Source organism: Alexandromys fortis, unplaced genomic scaffold, assembly GCF_014885135.2.
Source record: "Alexandromys fortis isolate MF-2015 unplaced genomic scaffold, M_Fortis_MF-2015_v1.1 scaffold_1, whole genome shotgun sequence".
NCBI lineage: Eukaryota > Metazoa > Chordata > Mammalia > Rodentia > Cricetidae > Alexandromys > Alexandromys fortis.
Window position 1 is genome coordinate 13,318,832 of NW_026067927.1, and position 12,390 is coordinate 13,331,221.

The 12,390-nt window shown below is 45.3% G+C and overlaps 1 protein-coding gene across 2 annotated transcripts in view; it reads left to right on the forward strand.

Moving 5' to 3' along the window:
• The window catches only part of Ranbp10 (RAN binding protein 10), a 60,309-nt gene that overhangs the window by 19,535 nt on the left and 28,384 nt on the right, over positions 1-12,390 (forward strand). Inside the window, exon 3 of one of the 2 annotated variants that reach the window (XM_050143408.1) lies at positions 3,098-3,150. In XM_050143408.1, coding sequence (XP_049999365.1) covers positions 3,098-3,150 — 53 coding nt within the window. Of the gene's footprint in view, positions 1-3,097; positions 3,151-3,810; positions 3,995-12,390 lie in introns of those variants that run through there. The other variant, XM_050143410.1, reaches the window with a different exon arrangement.

Sequence of the window (12,390 nt, forward strand, 5' to 3'; positions counted from 1 at the left end):
GTTCAGCCTTGGGCTGTGTATTGGGCCATGTCTTTGGCCTCAAAGGAGTTAACTCTGTGTCACAAATAGTGCTTAAAATAAGGAAGACAAGTTTTCTTTGTGCTATGGATGCCCTCTATAAAATGTTGGTCCTCCCTGCATCTCCTTTAAGCACCGTGGACTAAATTAGCTCTATGTGCTAGTCTGTGTCTTTTGATACCTGTACAACATGATGGGGTTGCTGGTTTCAAAGGGAGATGGGTGGGTCAGAGCCTTGCATTCGTGTTTGCTATTCTGCTTGGGTATTAGAAGTTGTTCCTCCAAAATCCAGTGAATGGTACAGACAGTGAGAGAAAGGAAAGAGGGCATTAACTACATTTGAATGCCAGGCAGGGTCTGGGCTAAGGCTGACTGTGGAATGGGATCCTGGGAGTGCTAGGAAGCAGGTGCATAGTACATTTGTACTAGAGGAGGACGACTCTGAGATGAGATCAACATGGAAAGGATCTTGGTAAAGTCATAACACAAGCAATCAAATGGCTATTGAGGTACCTGAGGCAAATTAAGGCAACTCTATGCAGCTCCTTCAGTTTTGGGAAGTGGGACGATGCCCAGTTAGTAAGAACGCCTTCTGTACAAGCACAAGGACTTGAGTTTGGGTCTCTAATATCCACACAAAATATCCACACAGCAGTGCACGCCTGTAATCTCAGAACTGGGAAGCTGAAGACAGGAAGATCCTGTGGCTTACAAACCAGCCATATAGCTGAACTAGTGAGCTTCAGGGTCAGTGAAAGATTGTCTTTAAAAAAAAAGGGTCCATTAAGGAAGACACCTGATGGTAAATTCTGGCTTCCACGCACACGTGTACACACTACACACACACACCAATAGAAACTTTTTTTTTTTTTTTTTGGTTTTTTTGAGTCAGGGTTTCTCTGTAGCTTTGGAGCCTGTCCTGGAACTCAACTCTGTAGATCAGGCTGGCCTAGAATTCAAAGAGATCCGACCATCTCTGCCTCCTGAGTGCTGGGATTAAAGGTGTGCACCATCACCATTGAGCAAAACTTTTTTTCATTATGGTAAAATTCACTTACCATAGTATTTGCCATCTTAACCTTTTAGAATGTACAATTCAATGGTATTGAATACATTGCCATTCTTAGTCAATTGTAAAGTTATACCTTAGCCTCTTTGGATGGTGTTTTGGATGTCTTAAGTATTTCAGGCAGCTCAGCTGCCTGTTGTAATGGTTTTACGTGCTTAGAATCAGGTGTTTTATATTTGGCTTCTACTCTTTTACTCTTAAAAGATGATGATTTGGTTGGATGGTGGTGGCACACGCCTTTAATCCCAGCACCTGAGAGCCAGAGACAGGTGGCTCTTTGTGAGTTTGAGGCCAGCCTGGTCTACAGAGCAAGTTCCAGGACAGCCAGTGCTATTACACAAAGAAACTCTGTCTAAAGGAGAAAAAAAAATGATGATGGTTTGATTTTTTTTCTTAAAATTTATTTATTTATTTATTTATTTATTTATTTATTTATTTATTTAATGTGTATTGGTATTTTGCCTGAATGTGGATTTGTGTGATTTGTGTTAGATCCCCTGGAACTGGAGTTACTGACAGTTGTGAGCTACCATGTGGGTGCTGGGAATTGAACCCTGGTCCTCTGGAAGTACAGTCAGTACTCTTAACCGCTGAGCCATCTCTTCAGTCCTAGCCATCTTTCCAGCCACAGAGGGCTTGATTCTTTTATTTTTAAGTTCTTGAGTTACCCATTTCCTTCTATACCACAAACACTTAGACTGAAAAAGAGATTTCCTTTTTTGGCTTACCTCCTCTTATGAGTGCTACTAAGACTTCTTTGGAAGCTGCCACAGGAAGGGCACCACCTTGCCTTGCATACCTTACTTAGGTACCTAGGGTGGAACAATTTTGTGTGTGTGTGTGTGTGTGTGTGTGTGTATGGGGGATGATTTTGGTTTTGGAAGCTCAAACTTCAACACCTCCCTGCTGTGTGTGATCTAGGAGGCTAGCCATAAATGCACAGGGAAGGTAATGTGTATATGTTTTGAGGAAACTGTGTTTGGGTTCCGGATGATCCAGAGTAGATTCTGCCTGGCTGTACTGTTTCAGTATTACTGCTCCTTGCTAATGACAAAGTTTGACCTTGCATTGCGCTGCCATTCATTCCCTAGTTCATAGGTACTTTTAAGGAGTTGGTTCTCCTGCCAAAGGATTGGAGGTCATGATTTTAGTACACTTTAGCAGTTAGTCATGGTTACACAAAATATCCCTTATTTTCTTTTAAAGGAAAATTTAAAATCATCTGTGTTTATTATTTTTTTTTAATTTTTTTTTTTGGTTTTTCGAGATAGGGTTTCTCTGTGGTTTTGGAGCCTGTCCTGGAACTAGCTCTTGTAGACCAGGCTGGTATCGAACTCACAGAGATCCGCCTGCCTCTGCCTCCCGAGTGCTGGGATTGAAGGCTTGCACCACCACCGCCCGGCTCATCTGTGTTTATTTTGTGTGCTTGCTGTTGCACACAGATCTGGAAGTCAGAAGGAGACATTTGAGGGTCAGTATTTTCTTTTCATTGTATGGGTCCCAGAGGTGGAATTCAGGTTTCAGCTTGGTGGCAAGTGCCCTTGCCTGATGAGTAATCTTAGTGGTCCTCTGTTTTTAGTGGCAAAGATATTAAGATGCTTCCATTGGAAATGAAAAGGTTAGTTGGATTTGGTGGCACACACTTTAAATCCCAGCACTCGGGATGCAGAAGCAGGCAGATCTCTGTGAATTCAAGGCCATCCTGGCCTCTGAGTTCCAGGACATTCATAGCTACACAGAGAAACCCTGTCTCAATCAATCAATCAATGGAAAAGCAAAAGTTTGTACTTAGATAAGAGAAATCAAAAGATGAAAGTTCTCTGAGAACCATTAGTGTATTGAAAAAGTCTATAGACATTCCTTTTCTTATTTTTGTGTTCTACTAAGAACTCTTTGAGAAGGGAGATAAATTGATTTTAGCTAGCATATAAAATAATGAGTATCATCATGGCCTCTTCATACATATGTGTTCCACTTTGTTTTCATTAGTTCCCTATTTGCTTTTTTAAGGTACATGGGAATTGGACTCTCAGCTCAAGGCGTCAACATGAACAGACTACCTGGTGAGTCACTATTTAAGAAAACATTGTTCTGCTCTCTTCTGTCCTGCTCTGTTGGAGTGGCTGAAGACTGGGGAGGGTCTTGTTTGCAGAATGTCCAGCTATGGTCATTGAGTTGGGACATCTTCCATTTCAAAAATTAATTGGTGGAGGCTGCAGAGACAGTCTGGCAGTCAAGAGTGCTTCTTGCTTTTCCAGAGGACTTGAGTTCAGTCCTCAGCACCCATGTCAGTGCTCACAGCGGCTTCCTTGGACCCCCAATCCACACTCAAGACATACACACAGTCACACATAATTAAAAATAGAAATCTTAAAAAAGATTGACAAGTGTCGTCCCTCATGGAATTTGGACTGTTTACTGTTAAATGAAGTGACCTGACCTTAATCGCCTTGGGGCTACGCCTCAGTAACCCTCATTCCCATTGGCTGTTGCCAGCCCAGGACTCAGGCATGTGCCAGGAGGCATGTACTGCCAAGCCTGGCTCCTTCGTTGCTGGTTACTTCACCACATTAAAGATCAAAGTCTGTAAGTGGTTTCCCACGTGGAACCTGGTTGAGGTGAATTCTGAATAAATAAGAGATGTGATTATGATATTTGGATTTGTAGCTGTGAGTTCACAGCGGCTTCAGATTAGTGAAGTATCCTGGGTTCTGCATCTGGTCCTCCTCTACCAGTCTTACATGCTTCCAGTTGTTTTCGGCCCCGCTGTTCATTCCTCGTTCTGCTGGGGCACGGCTGTGGAGACAGAGCCTACCCTAAGAGCTTCCAGGTGGTGTTTGCCTTAAGTGGCAGAGGTGGCATGACATGAGCTGCCCTGATACCATCACAGAGGCAAGCAGTGTCCTGGTGGGTTTGCCTTGGATTCCTTGTGCTGGTGCCACGGAAGACAGCTGGCTTTTCTAAAGAGGGAGCGCACTTCAGTGCCCTTTCCTAACAGCTCCCATCCTCACTCACCACGGAGTTGGCGACAACAAACTGATTTCAAATGCAATCTAGACTTGCTCTGAATTCAACTAATTTTCAGGAATTTGGCTTTTCTCTTGTTGTCTTTTTGCTTTAATGTGGTGGAAAGCAAACTTTTGTGTTATTAATCAGAATCTGTAAGTTAGATGTAGCCTAACTTCTTAGCCCTTACACAGATTGGCTTCTTGCTTTCAGTGTGATTTTTGAATTTTGTACTGTTGTGGTAGTGGAGAAAAGAGATTTTGTTGTTGGAGACAGAGTCTAGTTGTATAGCTCAAGCTAGCCTTTTTTTTTTTTTTTTTTTTTTTTTTTTTTTTTTTTTTTTTTTTTTTTCGAGACAGGGTTTCTCTGAAGCTTTTGGTTCCTGTTCTGGAACTAGCTCTTGTAGACCAGGCTGGCCTCGAACTCACAGAGATCCGCCTGTCTCTGCCTCCCGAGTGCTGGGATTAAAGGCGTGCGCCACCACCGCCCGGCTTCAAGCTAGCCTTGAATTTGAGATTTTTCCTGCCTCTGCTTCCCAAGTGTTGGCATCATAGATGGCACCACCATGCCCTGCTTGCCCTTGCCCTCATTTCCACTCTGACTGCTATCTTGATTGTTCCCCCACCATATCTGAACTCTGCGTGATAATTCCATGGTTGGAAATAATCAGACTGATTCTAGGTAGGGCTTCTTGGGAAGGATGGACACTCCTGACTTGCCTAGGATGCAGACCTAGCTTAGGGCAGTATATGGATAGAGTGGAGGGTTTCTTCACGGGTATGACAGTGGGTTGGTCTATCATTGTTCAATTTACAGCTGCGTTTGGAAGGTTAGAATACAAGAGTGTGCTTTCAACCTTTCTGAGATTGCTCTGTGTATGGGGTGTGTGTGTTGAATATATGTTCTTTAAACTGAAAACGTCATCATTTATTAACAGTTAGACCCCAAACTCCTTGCAGGTGTTTTGGCAGGGAGGCAGGGTGGGTATGGTAGCCTTCCTGCCCACTGTTTCTGATTTCCAAGAGGCCCTTGAAGACTAATTGGGTTGTCTGGACGTGTGATTGATGGGAGGAGACTGGTAATGGCTTTGGCTGGGTCCAAATTTTCAGTCTTTGTTATTACCTTTAGATGAGATGTTTGAGAGATAATATATCTTCTGGCCTGCTGGCCACCTGGTGAGCGTCTGTATCTGTAGCCAGTGCTCACTTGTCCACATAGACTCAAAGCTTTATGAATATTTACTTGTTTAATTTTTTTTTTCCCAAGACAGGGTTTCTTTGAGTACCATTGGCTGTCCTGGAGCTCACTCTAGAGCAGGCTGGTGTCAAACTCGCAGAGATCCGCCTTTCTCTGCCTTCTAGCTGCAGGGGCTGAAGGTGTGCATGACCACCTCCTGGCTTAGGTTTTTTTTTTTTCCTTGAGACAGGGTCCCTCTATTATGTTTTTCTGGCTGTCTTGTAGACAAGCTGGCCTTAAACACATAGAGGTCCACCTGTCTCTGTCTCCCAGGTGCTGGTATTCAAGGCATATGCAACCACACCCCACTCAGATATCCCTTTTGAGATCAGTGTGTACATATATACTTGATGATCATGTTTGGTGTTTGTTCACCATTAGTGGACCCAGTGAAGCCAATTTGTTTGCATATACTATAACTACAAACCTTTCTGCCTATTGGAAATATGTATTCATGGGGGAAGGGGTTTGTTTTGAGACAGGCTGGCCTTGAACTCAGTCTTCCAATCTTTCTGCTGGGATTACAGGCTTACCACACAATGCCTGGATATTTTTCTTTAAATTAAAATTTTTATTCTCCTGGGGTATTGAACCTAGGACCTTGCATATGCTAGGCAAATTCCCTCCCACTGAGCTATCTACTCAGCAGGGTTTGCTCTTCTGACCAGTCTCAGAAACATCTTTGTGCAGACTGCTTGTTATTTCTTCCAGTGTTGTTTAGGGAGGGGTGTTAATATTTTAATATAGTAAAGATGTCAGAGTTTTTATATTTGTCTAGAATAGACCTTTTCTGGGGGAACGGGATAGGAAAGCAGAGTCTCATGTATACCAAACTAGCCTCAATCTCTCTATATAGCTGAGTGATCTTGAACTCTGATTCTCCTGTCTCCGAATACACTGCCATTATGAGCCTGTACTACCACACCCCATTTTGGTCTAGGCCAGTTTGGAACTAGCAAGCTCAACAAACAACATTTTAATTAACTGTTCCAAAATGCTGTACTGACATTTTTTCTTTTTCTTTTTTTTTTCTTTTTTTGGTGGTTTTTTGAGACAGGGTTTCTCTGTGTAGCCTTAGCTGTCCTGGAACTAGCTCTGTAGACCAGATTGGCCTCAAATTCACAGAGATCCACCTGCCACTTGGATTAAAAGCATGCATCACCACCACCTGACCATATTGACATTTTAAATTTGTAGGGCTGGAGAAATGGCTCAGTGGTTAAGAGCATTGACTGTTCTTCCAGAGGACCTGAGTTCAATTCCCAGCAATCACATGGTAGCTCACAACCATCTGTAATGAGATCTGGCGCCCTCTTCTGGCCTGCAGATAGACATGGAGACAAACTGTTGTATGCATAATAAATAAATAAATAAATAAATCTTTAGAAAAATTTGTAATGCATACACAAAATCCATGTGTTGGCATAGGAAACCTTAATTTCACTGAAAATAAGTCTTCCAAACCAGAAATGGCATACATCTCTCCATTTTTAATTTATTGTAATTATTGTTGTTGCTGCTTTTGTTTTGTTCTGAAATATGGTCTCACTATGTATCCCAAGCTGGTTTCAAACTAGACTTTTGCCTACCTTAGCCTCTTGAGTTCTCTGAGTCCTGGGATGATAGGTATGTGTTTCCATGCCCAGCAGGAACTAATGGTGTCTTAGCCAGACTATTCAAGTTAGTGGTTGGTCATATTTTGTTTGTTTCTCCTTCCTTCCTTCTTCCCTCCCTCCCTCCCTCCCTCCCTCCCCCCCCCCCCCCCCCCCCCCCCCCCCCCCCCCCCCCCCCCCCCCCCCCCCCCCCCCCCCATCTCCTCCCTCCCTCCCTTCCTTCCTTCCTATTCTAAGACAGGGTTTCTCTGTGTAACCACCCTGGCTGTTCTGGAACTCACTCTATGAACCAGGCTGGCCTTGAACTCACAGAGATCCCCCTGCCTCTGCCTCCCGAGTGCTGGGATTGCTGGTGCAGGAATGTTTAATGAGGGGGGAGAGACAGAGGTAAAGGTTGTGAATACTGCTTCTCGGTCGTTTGTTTGGCTGATATTGAGGCTTAGATCTGAACGATGACATGGGAATGCCTGTGCCTATGAGTAAACATATGTTTTCTGACGGGGTGCATGGTTCCCTGGGGGAGAATGGTGATGGTGGTCTTCTCCTTCTTCAGTAAGCAGCTGGGGGGAGGGGGGCTACAGAATTGCTTTGTATAGGCAAGATGTTAACCAACTAATTCACTCTAACTCCGTGTAGAGGAAGGAGGACCAGAGGAATTGAAGCTAGGGCTCTTGGGCAGTAAGAACTTTAGGAAATTCAGCTGGTCAGGGAACTGTAACAAGTAGTCGATTATAGTTTACATACACAAAGACTATTTTCTCACCCTGAGATAGTAACTGGAAGCATTTACTCCTAAGTGGAATGGGACCTCAGTAATGAGGTTGTGGGTTTGGTCCCCAGTACTGCCCATCCCCGAAAGTGTGTATACTGAGATAACAGAATATATCTGGTTTGTTTGAAAAAATTCCTGCTAGGTCATTGGGAGAGGTCCTTATATTGATAGCTGTATATGAAGATTACTTTTTCTTTTTGAGGGTGGTGATGGGAGTTGGATCCAGGATCTTGCACTTGCTAACTCTCTACTGCTTCACATATACCTCTCAACCTATATAGATTATTTCCTATTTTCAAGTTTAGAAAAACAGCTAGACTGGGCGGTGGTGGCGCACACCTTTAATCCCAGCACTTGGAAGGCAGAGACAGGCAGATCTCTGTGAGTTTGAGACCAGCCTGGTCTACAAGAGCTAGTTCCAGGACAGCTAGGGCTACACAGAGAAACTTTATCTTGAAAAACTAAAAAACAGAAGAAAATAAGAAAAGAAAAGCTTAGGTGGGCTGGGGATGTGGCTCAGTTGGTAAAGTGCCTGCTGCACAAGCTTCAAGATCTGAGTTTGAATCTTCAGAACCCACGTAAAAACTGGGCGTGGGAGCAGACATATGTAACCCCAGTGTTGTGGTGTGTGTGTCAACAGGCAAATCCCTGAAATGCACAGACTAGCCAAGCTAGCTGAGGCAGACCCTGCCTCAAAGGTTCAGCGGGAGACCCTGTCTCAAAATAGAAAAGATGAGTGACTGAGGAAAGACATCCAGGTTGAGCTCTGCCCACTGCCTTCTGTGCATGTATTCTCCTGCATGCAGGTGTACCCACGTTGACAAGTGCATGCATCCCTCTTCCTGAACAGCATACACACAAAACAAAATAAACAACAACAAAACTTAGGAGTCAATAAGTCTTAGAGAACGCATTTTGTTTTGTTTTGAGGCCTGGTTGGGTGAGAAATCCAAGCATGTTAGGTTTGTGAGTGTAGGTGGATCTCTGAGTTCGAAGCCAGCCTGTCCTATATCAGCTTGGGCTGTGTAAGTGAAACACTGTTTTAGACAGACAGACAGAAACCCTTCACAGGGATCAGAACTGTGACTTGAGGGATGCACCGAGCCCTCTGGCTGGCTGTAGGAGTGGAGTGCCCTCCCTTCTTATGTCCTGGCAACTTGCCTGGAATTGCTGGGAGGGGTCCAGTGTCAGTCTGCTGTTTCAGCATTTAGAAGTGGTGGCAGGCAATACTCTCATCCTGAAAGAGGCCACTGGAATGAAAAGGATCACCCTTGATCCTGGGCCAAGGAGGCCCTGGGCTTAGCCCCTGCGGGCTAGCCTTTCCAGTGTTGCAGGGAAACTTGTCAGGGCAGGTCCCATCATCTCTTCACAGGCCTGTCTACTCTAGAGCAGGGTCTGGGTATGAATAATAGCTACCCTAGCTCCTTGTGCTGTGGAGCTTCTGGAGAAGTATCACCAGACAGGTCTCTTTTTTCATGGGAAGGTTGGAAAGCTGTTCTGGTGTGTGGGAGCAGCTGTTGTGGGACCAGAGAACAAGTGGCCCCAGGCCCTTTGCTCTGGGATCCTTGTGCTTTAGGCACTCTCTGTACTGTATGCTTTACAGGGAGCATCTCATTCTTTATAACACGAGGCCCTCATACTGTACCGTGCAGGCACTCTGTGACAGGTGCTGAGTCTAGTCCTGAGGTAAACAGACACAGTCCCGTCCCCGTCCCCCCCCCCCCCCCCCCCGTGAAATCTGCCCAGTAAGAAGAAACGTGTAGTCGAGAACTCTTCATGGGCACTTTACACTGGTAGGTTCCTTGAAGCCCGCTAGAGTGTGGTGAAAGTGCGCTAGGGTCAGACCTTCCCGAGGCAGCTGTCCAGGCTGGAGACTAAGGGATGAGGGAGAGTCAGGCCAGGAGTGGTGATGACAAATGGGGAGGGAGGATCAGATGGGGAAGAACGTTCTAGGTAGAACAAAGATTCTGATGGAGGAATCAAGAGCTGAGTCACGAGGGAATGGGTAAGCCCAATGGGGACTGGGCTGTATGGTTGACATGGTCCAATAAGGAATATGGATTGTCTTGGGTGTTTTGAGGAAACCATAGTACAGCTTGGAAGGACAGGTATAAAGAGACAAACCTGTCTCAGTGACTAGAAATTCATGAAGTGACCTGGACAAGATTAATGAGGAGAAGATGGAATGACTGACTAGTTCTTTGAGAAGTAATTGAGCAAGACTTGTGTTCTAGACGGATGCTCTGCAAGCTGTTAGCGTATCTCCAGAGAGCTGACCATTGCTTTCAGAAATCTTTCACTAAACATGGGGCTGTAGCTCAGTTGGTGGGGTGTTTGTTCGCCCAGCATGCAAAACATTTGATCCCCAGCCCTGCAGAAGCCCATGGGCTATGGTGATGCATACCTATAGTCCCAACACTCTGGGAGGTAGAGGCCGGATGAAGCAGAAATTTAGTTATCTTGGCTGTGTAATGAGTTTTGAGGCAGCCTGTGCTATGTGAGTGCTGTCTCAAATTTTATTTGTGTGTGTGTGTTTTCCTTTTTATTTATTTATTTTTATTTATTAAAGATTTCTGTCTCTTCCCCACCGCTGCCTTCCCTTTCCCTCCCCCTCCCCCAAACAAGACCCCCACCCAAATCAGCCCAAAGAGCAATCAGGGTTCACTGCCCTGTGGGAAGTCCAAGGACCACCCACCTCCATCCAGGTCTAGTAAGGTGAGCATCCAAACTGCCTAGGCTCCCACAAAGCCAATACGTGCAGTAGGATCAAAAACCCATTGCCATTGTTCTTGAGGTCTCAGTAGTCCTCATTGTCCCCTATGTTCCGTGTGACCGGTTTTAACCCAGTCTTTTTCAGTGTGTGTGGTTTTTTGAGACAGAATTTCTCTGCATAACCACTGGTCATCCTGGAACTTACTTTGTAGACCAGACTGGCCTTGAACTCACGAAGATCCACCTGCCTTTATTTACTATTATTTATTAATTAGTCAGGGGTTTCTCTGTGTAGCGCTGGTTGTCTTGGATCTCATGCTGTAGATCAGACTGGTCTTGAACTCCTCTGCCTTTGCCTTCCAAGTGCTAGGATTAAAGATGTGTGCCACCACTGCCCAGAAAATTTAAAAAAAGAAAAAAAATTTTTTTTTAAGTTAAAAAATGGCTGTTTTGATGCGGAATCTCAGGTACATTAGAAACAGGCTGAGAGCGGCTCTTGTCAAAGTCAGTCAGAGAGAAGATGTTAACTAAGGAGCCGAGGCCTGTCTACCCTGCTGTTGCTACTGTAGAGAAATATATGGTCCTCAGCTCCTAATACTGCCTCTCAGCCTTGTAAAAAATGCTTGTGAGGAAGGAGTATTGCAGGTATGGATGGGCATCATTTTCGTGTGGCCCTGATCTAGTGTTTGAAACCATCCAGAACCGGTACACGCCTGACAGACTCTTCCTTCTCTACCCTGATTCCTGTTTCTCTGGTCCCCAGGATCTACTGTCTTAGTAATGTACAGTCGCTGAGTGAAGGGCCGGGAGAGGTGGTGGCAGCAGTATTGGTCTTCCTTAAGAGGAGTCCTGTGGCCTGTGAGTGATTGGTTGGGCTTGGCCAGGCCCCGAAAGGGCAGCGTGAGGGCAGCCAGGGGACCCCCTAGCTGAGAGAATCAGATCACTGCGCTCATTCCACTCCATTTTAAAGTAAATCATCCCATAGAAAGCTCGGTTCTTTTCTTAAGGCTGGGCAGAAAGTGAACCTGTTTTCTCTAAATGGAAGTTTTCTTGCAAGGACCAGGCCCCCGTGTGCTTCTTGCTCTGCCGCCAGCCCCTGACTCCTAGAGTAGCCTGTGCGGTCTCCGCTGGTCTCATCCCATGCTTCTGCCGCTTTCTCTGTTCTCGCCTTTCTTTGTCCATGACCTTACTGGTTTCTTCACCTCTGTGCCCCTGCCTGCTCCTGCTGCTGAGAAGACCATTTCTTCCTCTGCTTCTTCTTCAAATATTTCTGCCCCCTGCGCATACTACACAGCCTCGTGACTGTGGGGCACCTCAGACATGCTGCCAACGTACATCCGCCACTGGCAGACACTGATTATGCTTGCCTTGGGAATGCCCTTCCTCTTGACCCTAGTTCAGTATTGCTTGGTCCCTTCAGCTCTGCCCGTCTCCCTGATGACACTTGTCACCATGCCTTGTGTGACTCAACATTTATCATGTCCTTAATTAGATTGTGGGCTCCATAGGAATTGGACAAAGTCTCTTATTGTGTAGCCCTGGCTATCCTGGAACTGGTTATGTAAACAGTCTGGCTTTGGATTCACAGAGATCCACCTGCCTCTGCCTCATGAGTGCTGGAATCCGAGGTGTGTGCTACCACAGCCTGGCTGTGGAATACATCTTTTAATCATGACTCATACAGAGTGCATAGAAGGCCTTGATAATGGCTTTGGATTGAAATTATTCTTGTTCTTTGCTGTGCTTTGCCTCAACATGATGAACTTCAGAAGTCACCTGTGGTTTTGGAGCCAGTTTTGCATCAGGTTCTCTTGACCCGAAGGCCTTGAGCTTGGATGAGCCTTGGTTTGGAGCTCCGCCTACCCCCAATGCCTTAAGAACTGTGGCATTGATTGTGATGGAGCTCTTTCACCTTGCATTAACAGGGCTCAGAGTCACCGAACTGAGAGCTGGCTCACATTTGA